At 37.2% G+C, this 13,940-nt stretch overlaps 2 protein-coding genes across 7 annotated transcripts in view; one reads left to right on the forward strand and one right to left on the reverse strand.

Annotated features, from left to right (window-relative positions):
• The window catches only part of LOC141393239 (juvenile hormone acid O-methyltransferase-like), a 53,722-nt gene extending 48,569 nt beyond the window's left edge, over nt 1–5,153 (forward strand). For all 6 annotated transcript variants that reach the window (XM_073966212.1, XM_073966210.1, XM_073966213.1 and 3 more), the window contains one exon: nt 4,963–5,153. In XM_073966212.1, coding sequence (XP_073822313.1) covers nt 4,963–5,153 — 191 coding nt within the window. The remainder of the gene's footprint in view (nt 1–4,962) is intronic.
• Nucleotides 4,858–6,307, reverse strand: LOC141393240 (juvenile hormone acid O-methyltransferase-like). Its single transcript, XM_073966217.1, has 3 exons — nt 5,779–6,307; nt 5,440–5,720; nt 4,858–5,350 (listed from the first exon to the last, which is right to left on the reverse strand). Exons 1-3 carry the CDS (start codon nt 6,153–6,155, stop codon nt 5,157–5,159), a joined length of 852 nt encoding a protein of 283 aa, XP_073822318.1. The 5' UTR covers nt 6,156–6,307; the 3' UTR covers nt 4,858–5,156.
• Between the last annotated feature and the right edge of the window lie 7,633 nt (nt 6,308–13,940).

Below are 13,940 nucleotides of genomic sequence, written 5' to 3' on the forward strand. Positions count from 1 at the left end.
GTTTTACAAAACATATATGTTGGCAACAACATATATTTTTACATATTTAAAATACCTTAAATTGCTCATTGCTTCAACAATATTCATTCAGTGTTAACAGATTTTGGTTACATTGTTCCACAAACATCCCATAAGGGACAAGGGAGACTTCTCTCATATCAATGAGTGCACCCCGATTCATATTAGCTCAATGATATGGGACCTACAGTTTATCGCCGAGTCCGAACGGCGTGTCTTAAGACACCACTTGTGGAGAAGTTTTTCAAGGCTGAAATACTCAGGAAATGTCGCCAACATTACTGAGGGGTATTTTGCCACCGTTGAAAAATGTTTTGATGTTGCTTGGCCGGGGAATCGAACCCCCGACCTTCTGCGTGCAAGGCGGGCGTGCATACCATTGCACCACGGTGGCACCCGATTTTGGTAGTAACAAGTAAAACAAGTAAGAACTGTGTTAAGTTCGGCCAGGCAGAACTTGTTATACCCTCCACAACGAGTTGTATTGAAGTAAAATTCAGCAAGTTCGGTAAAACAATGTGGCTAACCTTCAAAATACTAAAATTCGGGAGGTAATGTTCTATGGATGCCTATATCAAACCGTCGATCTATACCTACAAATTTCTGGCGGAAAGCTTTTAGACTCAAAGAAGACAAAATACTAAATTTTCGATATCTCGGTAAAACCTATACGGATAATCCTCTTCTGGAATATTTCATAACCCCATGGAGCACTAAATAACAAATTTCAGTCTTTCGGTAGGATATTGATGTCACAACCTTCATCGGTAGGTACCGTTCTATGGAGGCTATATCGAAACGTGGACCTATACCGACGAATTTCAGTCAGAAAGGCTTTTACCTCCAACAAAGACTAAATACAAAATTTCAGCAGTTTCGAAACGTGGACCTATACCGACGAATTTCAGTCAGAAAGGCTTTTACCTCCAACAAAGACTAAATACAAAATTTCAGCAGTTTCGGTAAAACAATGTGCTAACCTTCAAAATACCGAAATTAGGAAGGTACCGTTCTTTGGGACCATATCAAAACGCCGATCTATACCGAAAAATTTCTGGTGGAAAGTTTTTAGACTCAAAGAAAACTAAATACCAAAATATCCGATATTTCGCTAAGATATTGTAGCTAAAACAGAAAATTAAGAGGTAAGCTTCTATGCGGTATATAGGAAGACTTGGACCTATACTGATAATTCTCTTCTGAAATATTTTATAAACACCTGAAAGACTAAATAACAATTTTTAGTCACTTCGGTGGGATACTGATGTCACAACCTTCAGAATTACGAAAATCTGGAGGTATCGTTCTATGAGGGCTATATCGAAACGTGAACCGAATTTCAGTCGGAAAGATTTGTACCTCCAACGTAAACTAAATACCAAATTTCAGCCATTTCTGTGGAATATTGAAGCAACTACCTTCAAAATACTGAAAATAGGTGGAATATTGAAGCCACTACCTTTAAAATACCGAAAATCGATAGGTACCGTTCTAGCCCCATATGAGGACGAGGACCCGTACCGACAAATTTCTGGGGAAAAGTTGTATACCCCCAACGAAGACCAAATACCAAATTTCAGCCACTTCGGTGGGTTTTGTGGCCACAACCTTCGAAATACCGAAAAACGGAAGGTACCGTTCAATGGGGGCTATATTTAGGCGTGAACCTGTACCGACAAATTTCTGGGGGAAAGTTTTATACCACCAGCGAAGACTAAATACCAGCCATTACCTTTAAAACACCGAAAATCTTGAGGTACCGTTCTATGGGGGATATATGAAGGCGTAGACCTGTATCCACAAATTTCCGGTGGAAAGCTTTATACCGCCAACAAAGACCAAAATCAAATTTCAGTCATTTCGGTGGAATATTGAGGCTACATCCTTCAAAATACCGATAATCGGGAGGTACCGTTCTATGGGCGCTATATTTAGGCGTGAACCTGTAAAGTTTTATACCACCAACGAAGACTAAATACCAAATTTTAGCCATTTCGGTAGAATATTCAAGCCACTACTTTCAAAATACCGAAAATCGGGAGGTACCGTTCTATGGGGGCTATATGAAGGCGTGTACATATACCGACAAATTTCTGGGGGAAAGCTTTGTACCCCCAACTAAGACCAAATACCAAATTTCAGGCATTTCAGTGGGTTGTTGTGGCCACAACCTTCAAAATACCAAAAATCGGAAGGTACCGTTCTATGGGGGCTATTCTTAGGCGTAAACTCACTCTTCACCACTTGAACGGCTGAAATGAGGCTCCCACTGAACATAGTGGCCGCTGGTGCAGTGTTTCCACTAAATATCCCAAATTGTTGGATGTAACATTCGATAGTCTGTTTAAGTCGTCCACGCAAGCCACAGCCATTTGCAATAAGATCAGAAGTAGGAATAAGGTCATCCACTTTGGGACCCAAAGCTCCGAAATACTCGCTCGAGTAGAAAAAATAAATCGAGTATACTCTATTTTTACTCGTCATTCGCGAAGCATATTTCAGACTTGATCGATTTTACTCGCGAATGAAAAGTGTTTGCGAGTACGAGTACTCGAAGAATACGAGTTTTGCAAGAAAAAACGAGTGGGAGGGAAAATGCTCCAGATAGAGTACGAGTTTACTCGAAGAGTAAAATCGAGTATAATCGAGTAGAAAAACATTTATTTTTTGACCGTTTGTGTGTTCGTGTGTGTGTGGTGGCGAACAGGTTTTGATATTGCTGTGGACTGAAGGTGGAAAAAGCGAGTTGTTCGGAAGTTCGGACGAGGGTGGTCGGAGGCTCGGAAGTTCGGAGGTGGGTTTTCTGAAATTTGGAGGAGAGTGGTCAGAGGTTCGGTGGAAGTTGTTCGAAACATTCGGCCACCCACCTCCGAACCTCCTTAACACATTGTAACCATCACAACGTTGTAAGCTACAGTTGCTGTTGAGCTTGGTTTCTTGCTACGACGCGACCTTGATGTTCTTCCGACTCATAAAATCTACTATTTCCTCAATCTTACCTCGGAGTCCATTGCAATTAAATTGCAAAAAGGATGCATTTACTGGGATTGGGACAACAACGGCTGGTGTTAAATGCTGTGTGTGCGGTTGCCGTAGAGGGGACTGCGGGGGATTTTCGTAATCTGACGACGACTCACTGGGGACTGTATTCACGCAGCATGCAGCAACACAGTCCCAGTCGTTGTCCCTCACGTGGGATATGGGTGAAGATGTGGATGTGACATACTGACCACAAACAAAATTGCTCCTGGATTTTTCTCCGTCCCGGCACGGACCAAAAGAATTCGGAATTCAGGCATTCCGGGATATGCTGCTCCCAACACAGAAAAACGAAACAAATACAAACAACTGTACACTGTGGTAGCTGCCGCTGACCGGGTCAATCCTGTACGAAAGAACCCACTGCCGAGGGATTGAGTACTTGTTGGTAGAAACTTTTACCGTCGTAATGGAGATAGCGAATGCAAATCGCTTTAACAAAAATCAAAGTTATCCGAGAGCAGGTCTTAAAGTGAACTTTTCCGAAATTTTGTGTGGGAGGTGCCAGAAGGGTATACAAATATAGTCCATATTCGAAACTGATCCCTTCAAGAGTTATCGTGCGCATAATTTTTCCGAACATTTTTAAACTTTTGTGAGGGAGGTACCTGAAGGAGTAGACCGATATGGTTTATCTTCGAACTTAAACTATGTTTGGACAAAATATTACGAAGGCCAAATTTTTGACCGAATTGGCAGATCCGTTCGAGATTTATCTTGCGCTCCATCCACTACAGACGGTGTCATAGGGTTTTTTTTTTGCACCTTTCAGGCTATTTTCTCAGGAAGTATGGACTTGCCCTTATGAAATCTGTACCGTCGTATGGGGGACAGCGAATACAAGTTGTTACATCAAAAATCGAAGCGATTCGGGAGCAAGTCCTAAACTGAACTTTTCCGAAATTTGTTGTGGGAGGTACCCGAGGAGTTGACCGATTGAGTCTATATTAGAACTTTATCTAAGTCTGGTAGAACTTTCACGATGTACAAAGTGCGGGGCAAATCGGTTACTCCCTTCAAGTGTTATCGTGCGCACAAATTTTCCGAAAATTTGCGAACTTTTGTGGAGGTACCGGAACGTGTGGACCTATATAACCCATCTTCGAACTTAAACTAAGTTTGGGCAAAATGTTACGAAAGCCATATTTTGGCCGAATCGGTTAATCCGTTCGGGAGTTATCGTGCGCTCCAGCCAAACAGCTCCAAATTGTCTGAAACACACTTCGTCCAAACATACTTTGGGTCTAAAACCATTATTTCGATGAGGCACATTTTGCCCGTATAAAAGTGTATATACCCTCGTTAGCATAAATGCTGAGGGTATAAAAAAGGGTATTTGTTTTCAAACTCAATACACTTCATATTTTTATTTTGTTTTATTTTATTTCGCTCTCGGCGAACATCTGATTTGTAGCCGAACAGACTAAAAAAAATTTCGCGTGCCGGCGGTGAGCCTTGAACACACAACCCAAGGATTTGTAGTCGGATACACACGCCCTGTGCCGCCATACTCATAACTTAGTAAGGAGTAATATAAGCAGGTATTTTTGTTTACATTACTTTGTAATGGGCGAAGGTGACTAAATGAACCCCAAAAATTTTCTGAAGCGGTTTTCGTACAAACATACTTGGCGTCTAGAATCATTATTTCAATGAGACACAATTTTGATCGTATCAAAGTGTATTTTATCTATTTAGCTTAATTGTTATTCTGTATAGAAAAACATTCGTTACAGAGAACTTCAACTGGACTTCACATATAACTCTATGTGTGACTTTTCCAAAATTTGAGAAGTTTCCATGATCGAAATTACAATATCTAGCTAACTAATTAACTTAATTAATTTTAATTCTAGTTCTTATTAATTTCAACATTTTCCTTAATGAATTTCAATTTATTTTCAGAAAATATTATGTCCACATGTGATATTTTAGATTTTATACCAAAAAATCTACAACCTGAGTTTTTAGATGACTATGTCAAGGTAATGGCCGATATTGCTAAACGAAAACGTGGTCTACATGGACGGGATTCAGAGTGTGTTATTGTTGCCGATCTCATGTTGGTGTACGGAAAAAGAAAGTCCCAAAAATAAAACTTATTTCAAAGCAGAAGGTTTTCTGGCATAAATCATCATTTGTTTGTATGGCATGCGAACTGTATTATTATCCTTATTATATAGGGGACATTCTGGATTCAAATTGCTCATGGCATCAACAAAATCACCTAAATAATAATCCAGCAAGTGATTGGGAATCCGAGGTATATAGGGTATTATAGCTTTTGCCATATCTGAGGAATTGAAAACAAATACATATGTACGTTATAAATTTTTGGGGTGGATAAAATTAGATTCCTTTTACCAACATTATTCAACTCACCTTTGAACGCCTCTAATTTAAAGATATAAACACGATCTCTGGTTTCCACTGAACATTGGCGAAAGCCAAGCGAATGCAGTAAGTCTAACATATATCCCTTTGGATCTTCTATATTCTGTAGTGCAGAATTAAACACCTCCGAGTTCTGTATATAGGGCAACCATTTCTCATTGTGGCTAATGCTGGTAAGAGCATCAAAAAATGAAGCATATGGAGCGGTATTTAATAAAACATCACCACCCTCCGGACGTAATAAATTGTAGATGTTGGTGTAAGCTTGCCTGAAAAAAAAAACAGATAAGAAATAAAATGGAAAAATAAAATCTTAAGGCTACTTACCTTTGATCCGCGGGAAGATGTAAACAAAAATTTGAAGTAACATGATCAAATTTACCCTTCAAATCTTCCGGTAAGCCATCATGAGATTCTATATTCAAAACTCTAAAATCACTGTTGGGCAAATGTTGATAATGTTGCCGTGCAAATTCCACCATGCTGCTCTTTAAGTCAGAGAAGACAAGACGTTGATAGCCTCCGCGTGGCATTCGGGGATTAATGCAATCGCTAACAACATCACCCGGACCAGAACCAATATCGATTAGCGAATCCGAACCATCATTATGCCATGAAATTTTTGTTAAAAATCTATTATAAAATTCAATTGCGCTATTTTTTTGCATTTCGTGTGCTTCGAAATATAATTCGGGATTATTCATTGTTTGTAATCTTAACTTAACCTCAGGAGTTGGCAAACATATGCGATTCTGTTCAGCTAATAAGTTTTAACATTTCTTCCCAGCTATATAAGCGGAAATAGTAAACCGCTTTGTAAACTGTGTGATTCAGGTATTAAAGTTTTAAAAATCTTCTGCCCTGCTATGTTCATAAAGAGTAAAAGTAATAAAGGCTTTGACATTTATAGCCTAATTGTGCTTAATTTTAATTCAACGCTGGTATTGTTTACGATGGTTACAGAAGACACAATGTGACCCGCTTAAACAGACACGTGTTTCGTTTGAGGGAGTTTGTGTTAAAATAAGTAGGAAAACGTTAAGTTCGGCCAGGCCGAACTTTCTATACCCTACACCATTAAATATTCTGAAATAATTATTTTTCTTTTTTACTGACTATTATAGGTGGAGATATTTTATGACCACTTATACGCAAATGCCGGTCTGAGTATGTATATAAAATGCCGTCAATCGGGCACACCTTTTATATACGGGCTGTATCAAAGTGTTGACAATTTTTAATGGAGAGCTTTGTAACCGCTTGGAAACCCAAATGTCAAATTACAGATAGTTCGGTCAACAAATGTAGCTAAACTCCTCAAAACACGTAAAATTGGGAAGTACCGTTATATGGGGAATATAAAAAAATGGACCTACAATGACAATTTTTGTTGTAGAAGTTTTGTGACCACTGCACACTGGTCGAAACCATTGATCTCGCGGCGCGAAAGTCAAAATATCAAAGTATAAAATTGCGAAATGTTTTCCATTGAATCGATTACAGACACTCTGCTGACTAAAATGTTGTTTTTTACTTTTTTACCTTTTAACAAAGTTGTTGCTAAAAACCTGATATCATATTTTTTAAATTGTTAAATAAATTCGTAATAAAACTAAACAAAGTTAATTTTTTATTAATAATGGAGGGTGTAAGTTAAATTAAAAAAATGTTTGGGGAATGATGTACACAGTTATATAGCAATAAATTTTCAAATATTATTATTTTTTTATGTTTTTAGTGCAATATATTTTTTTGAATGGAGCATAACTACAAAGGTTCTCTAAAGTCCAGACCAAATTCCTTTTCGACAAATTAAATTTGACTTCCTAGATTCCGAATAATCAACTTTTGGCTGCAATTAGCTGCAAATCTTGCTGATAAATGCATGGAAAATCTAGCTTAAATCCTCAAAATACCAAAAATCAAGCGGTACAGTTATAGAGGGGCTATATCAAAACGTAGACCTATGTGCACAATTTTGGGTGGAGAATGTTTGTGTCCACTGGGAACTACAAATACCATATAACACCTAATTTGGGCGGAAAATGTAGCTAAAATCCACCAAAATACTGAAAATCGGGAGGTACCTAAAAGGGGGCATTACCCAAACGTGAACCTATGTCCACAATTTTTGGTGGAAAAGTTTATTGACCACTAGAAATCCTAAGTACCAAATTGCAAAAAATTTGGAAGGAAATGATTGCATAAATCCTCAAAATACCGAATATGAGGAGGTACCGTCATATGGGGGCTATACAAAACTATTAACCGACCTTGTTCATATTTAGTCCATTATTACCCACGGACACATACTACGTTTGTGCAAAATTTCAGAAACATATCTCCATTCGTTTGCAAATTATTAATTTCGCGCCGCTAGATCAGTGATTTCGACCACTGTGCACTGGTATCAAAACACAGATAGTTCGATCAACATGTGTAAATAAATTCCTCAAAAAACCTAAAATCAGGAGGTATCTTTATATGGGGGCTCTACCAAAAACATGAATCCATGTTGGCATTCTTTTGTGGAGGGGTGTTGGGGCCACTGGGAATCTCAAACGTAAAATTACAAGTAGTTTGATTGAAAAATGTTGGCAAATATACCACAACATGGACGAGTGTTGAAAATTTTTAGTGCAGATGCTTTGTGACTACTGAGAACTTCAAACGTCAAATTACAGGTTGTTCGGTAAAAAGAATTTAGCCAAATTCTTCAAAATGCTGAAAATTTGAGGTACTGTTATATGGGGTCCATACCAAAACATAGACCTAAGTTCAACATTTTTAATGAAGAAGTTGGGCGAACACTGCGAATCCCATATTTTTAATTACGGGTACTACGGTCAAAAAAATTTAGCCGAAATCCTTAAAAATCGAAAATCAGTAGGTACCTATATTTAAATATGTATGTATCGAGCTATATTGACAATTTTTGGTGGAAATGTATTTTGACCACCGATCACATCAAATGTCCAATTGCATATAGTTCGATTAAAACAGCAACATTTTTTAATGCCTCAACATTTCGAAAATAGGGAGGTTGCATTATATGGGTGCTATAACAAAACATGGACTTATGGTGACAATTTTTGGTGGAGAGGCTTTGTGATCACTGGGAACTTCAAATTTCCAATTACATGTAAGTCAGTAAAAAAATGTAGCTATAATCCTCAAAATACCGAAAATCGGGAGGTACCGTTATATGGGGGCTATACCAAAACATGGACATACATTTGAAAATTTTTGGTGGAGAAGTGTAAGGACTAACCTCAAATGTCAACTTACAGCTAGTTCGGTAAGAAATTGTAGCTAAAATCCTCAAAACACTGAAAATCGGAAGGTTCCGTTATATAGGAGCTATACCACAACATGGACCTATGATGAAAATTATTGGTGGTGAGATTTTGTGACCACTGGAAATATCAAATTTCCAATTACTTGTAGATCGGTCAAAAAATGTTGCTAAAATCCCAAAAATACAGAAAACCGGGAAGTACCGTTATATGGGGCCTATACTAAAACATGGACCTATATTAAAAATGTTTGGTGGATAAGTGTAAGGACTACCCTCAAATGCGAACTTACACCTAGTTCGGTAAAAAATTTTAGCTAAAATCCTCAAAATACTGAATATCGGGAGGTACCGTTATAATTTTGCTATACCAAAACGTCGACTTATACTAACGAATTTCCGGAATAAAGTTTTGCAGGCCCAAAGAATATCAAATACAAAATTTTCAAAATACAGGAAAATCGGGAAAGTAACGTTCTATGGGGATATATGAAGACGCAATATGTCGCGAGTTCATATTAACTGTGGCCAAAAATAGAAGGAGTTATCGTGGGTGCATCAACCTCCAGGACAAAAAACTGGGATGGTCGGTCCACGCATTTATATAGCCCCCATAGAATCGTACCTCCCGATTTTCGGTATTTTGTAAGTTTTAGTCACAATGACCAACCGAAATGACTTAAATTTGGTGTTTAGTCTTCGGCAGAGATATAACACATTCCAACAGAGAATTATGAGTTTAGGTCCACGTTTTAATATAGCCCCCATATAGCGGTACCTTCGGATTTTCGGTATTTTGAAGCTTTTAGCCGCATTATAACACCGAAATTGCTGAAATTTGGTATTTAGTCTTCGTTGGGCGTATAAAACTTTCGCCTTGAAATTTGTCGGTAAAGGTCCATGCCTTCATATAACCCCCATAGGACGGTACCTTCCGATTTTCGGTATTTTGAAGATTTCAGGCTCATTATAACACCGAAAGGGCTGAAACTTGGTTTGTTGTCCGATTTGGCTGAAAATTGGGCAAAGATCATTTTTTTAGCCGTCGGAAGAACGCTATTGCTTTTGGTGAAAGTCGGTTCAGATTTGTATGTAGCTCGCATATATATTTTCGTCCGATTTAAGGTATTTCATGCACAAGACACGCTATATCTGTCCAATTTTGATGAAATTTGCAATTTATGACGAAATTAGGTCTATAAATAAATGTAATCGGAATCGGTTCAGATTTGGATATAGCTCCCATATACATTTTCGGCCAATTTGAGGTATTTTATGCACCAAACACGCCATATCTACCCGATTTTGATGAAATTTGGAATGCGTGACCGAATTCGGTCTATAGATTAATGTGCCAAATAATATCGAAATCGGTTCCTATTTGGATATAGCTCCCGTATATATTTTCGGCCGATTTGAGGTATTTGATGCACCAAACACGCCATATCTGCCCGGTTTTGATGAAAATTGGAATGTGTGACAGAATTAAGTCTATAGATAAATGTGCCAACTAATATTCATATTGCTTCAGATTTGGATATAGCTCCCATATATATTTTCGGCCGATTTGAGGTATTTGATTTGATTTTTGCACCAAACACCCTATATGTGCCCAATTTTGATGTAATTTGGAACGTGTGACTGAATTTGATCTATAAATAAATGTGCCAAATTATATCGAAATCGGTTCAGATTTGGATATAGCTCCCATATATATTTTCGGCCGATTTGAGGTATTTGATGCCAAAAAACACGCCATATCTGCCCGAATTTAATGAAATTTGGAATGTGGTTTATAGATAAATATGCCAAATTATATCGAAATCGGTACATCGCTAAGCTAAGTATTTGCGTATTAGGACTATCGACTGGTGTAGGGTATTACATAGTCGGCCCCGCCCGACTTCGGTCGTTTCCTTACTGGTTTTTGGTGTAAAATTTACAAGTGTCATTCAATTTCTATTGCGCCACGGATCTAACGAGCCATTCCGCGATCACGGTGCTCTTGAACCAAGTTTAAATGGAAGGTGCTTACACCTGGGAAGTTTTTGTGGATTCTGAATCTAGAATGTTCATAGATGAAAAAAATCAAAAGAAAAAAACAAACAAAAATCACGGGGCGCTTTTTAAATAAATCGCGATTCAAGTTGACATTTTTAGGAGTTTTTTAGGTTTTCACGATTTTGCTTGGAAACCGTAAGCTCTATCGAAATGCGACTAAGGAAAACATTGTAGCTATAAAAATTCTCTACAAGATTGAACTTTATGATATCTTCGTAGGTTTTACCGTTATTGAGATATAGAAGTTCAAATTGGAACAATGTATTGACTGTATCGCTTTCTTATAAATAGACAGCGGAATCATATGGAAATGCATATATGGTTAGGATGGATAGTCGTAGAGAAAAAGTGATTAGACAGAAACTCGTTTTATCACAAAATAAAACGAATTAGGCCCAGAAATGTTTGCATATTTTGACATATTTTTACATATTTGCAGAAAATGAGCATATGCAAAACCATATGCAAGGATTTGTGGTCTAAAAATCCCACAGAAATGGCTGAAATGTGGTATTAAATCTTCGTTAGGGGTATGAAACTTTACACCTGAAATTTGTCCGCATGGGTTCAGGTCTTCATATATCCCCCATAGTACGGTACCTCCCGATTTCCGGTATTTCGAAGGTTGTGGGCTCAATATCCCGCCAAAATGGCTGAAATTTGGTATTAAGTGTTCCTTGGGGGTAAACAACTTTCACCTAAAATTTGTCGGAATTGGTCCAAGTCTTCATATAGCCCCCATAGAACGATACCTCCCGATTTTCTATATTTTTAAGGTTGAGGCTGTGGGTATACATTTATATGTTTTATTGACTTGTCTGAAAAGAGAAATTGTACATACAAAAATTGTTGTACCTATTATTGAAATATGTGTTGCATATGTCATATGTTTCGATTGCAATTAAGTCAGAAGCCAAAAATATGCCCAGTCCCAAAATTTGACATGAATCAGACCAAAAATAGGGGTTCAATAAAATTCCGCTGTCTACTTATAACACAATGTCATACTGGGTGCGCCTTAACTAACTTCAAGTGAAAACCGCTTACACCTGGGAAGTTTTTGTGGATTTGGAAACAGTAATGTTCATAGTTGAGAAAAAATCCAAAAACAAGAAAATATCGCCGGAGGGGTTTTTAAATAAATCGCGGTCAAAGTTCACATTTATAGGTTTATTTTAGGTTTTCGCGATTTTGCTTGGAATCCGCAAGTCCTATCGAAGTGGGCCAAATGTTGTAGCTATGAAAATTCTCTAGAGGACTGACCATTATGATATGTTCCTAGGCTTTATCAGTTTTGAGATATAGAAGTTTGGATCATAGTTTTAGGTTTTTTCTGTTAGGTTTTCAAGATTTGCTTGAAAACGGTAAGTCTTATCGAAATGGGAATAGAAAAAATCTTATAGCTGTGAAAATTATAAACAAGATTGGCTTTCGTAATTTTTCTCCTAGATTGTACCATTTTTGTTATATACAAGTTTAAGTTGGGAAATTGCAGTCATGACATTGTTTTATATATAGACAATACTGTCAGTGAATTGTCCCAATTTGATCTTCTGTATCTCAAAAATGGTAAAACCAACGAAAATATCAGAAAGGCCAATCTTGTCGAGAATTTTCATAGTTACAATATTTTCTTCAGTCCCATTTCGATAAAAATTGCGTTTTCCAAGCAAAATCGTGAAAATCTAAAAACCCATAAAAATGTCAACTTGAATCGCGATTAATTTAAAAGGCGCTCCGGCGATTTTTTTTTTTTTTTTTAGGAAAATCTGCAAAAAAATATATTTTGACAAACCCCCGTACAAAACCGCGATGTTCCTTGAAGAAATTTACATAAATGAAATCCTTTATACGCGATTATACTATTTGTGTCATAAATTACAGAGATTCGCGAGTAATATAGGTATTTTACGAGGGTTGTCGTTTTTTATATGGGATGACGACTTCTATTTTGCTTTTCAAAATGGTCAGGCTTAATCCCATTTTCATTGTTTTAATATTTTATTAAAACAACTTTAATTCATTAGTGGCAAAAAAATTGGGAAATTCTCGATCAGAGTGTTTCTTTGGACACGTATCTATGAGCGAGCAATTGACACTTGGGTATAAAAATTTCTTGTTGAAAAACAAGACACAAGGGAACTGATGAGGATCTGTGGCGAAATAGGTAGGAGGCACTTCAGCGGTTCTTGAAGAATCTAGTTGTGTAGTTCCGGAAGGAACTAGTTCCAAGTAACTATTCCGAATGAGGAACTATTGGAACTATATCCAGCTCTTTCTTTTATATAGTTCCTTTAGTTCACATAGTTCCTTTTGTTCACCTCATTCCTTTAATGTATCACCTCACCTACGTCGATCTTTTTTCGTTGCGTTAATTTTTCTTATTTTACATTGGCAAATAAACATAAATGACATGCACCTAACATCGCTGCAATTCATTTATTATTATGTCAATTCCAACAAAAAATGAAAACAAAAGATACGATATATTTCGCTCTCTGAATTATTTTTAAACGAAGGACACAGAAAGAACGGTGAAAGGGAAAGATTCATGGAACTATATCGCTCTCGGAACTATTTGGATCTATATTAAGGAACTAGTTCCTTTTGGGAAAAGGAACTAGAAAGATCGATCCGCTCCGGGAACTAGATTGCCCAACTCTATTATATTGACGTATTTTTGATGGGTGCTACTGAAATCGGATGCGCATCAAAATCGTATGCACAATTCGCGACTTTAGTCACTTTAAGGATTTTGGCATTGTGTGATGCAACTGTCGACACACTTTGGCCGTTCAATTAAACATCGAAATATGCCTAGATATTGAAAGAGATTGATTCGCCGTATACAAAATATTGTACGGTTTAGTATCTGTGGATAAGAACCAGAGAAAACAGGATAAAAATCCCATTTGCTTTGTTATTTTGACCTTTAAGAACCGTCTATATAGAGATCGTATGTTCTAGAAAGATGTTTATTAAGATCTGAGGTACATTTTTGCAGTTGGTCGCTTGCTTTAAATTTGCTCGGTTTGATAGCTGCAGACAAAAACCCGAGAAAAATTTTTAAAAAAAAATTTGACCTTGTCGATTTTGACCTTGCAGATGAAGTTTTATGGATTATATGTGTTCA

The sequence above is a fragment of the Musca autumnalis genome, unplaced genomic scaffold (genome assembly GCF_047663935.1).
Source record: "Musca autumnalis isolate F117 unplaced genomic scaffold, ASM4766393v1 scaffold_2, whole genome shotgun sequence".
In the NCBI taxonomy this organism is placed as follows: domain Eukaryota; kingdom Metazoa; phylum Arthropoda; class Insecta; order Diptera; family Muscidae; genus Musca; species Musca autumnalis.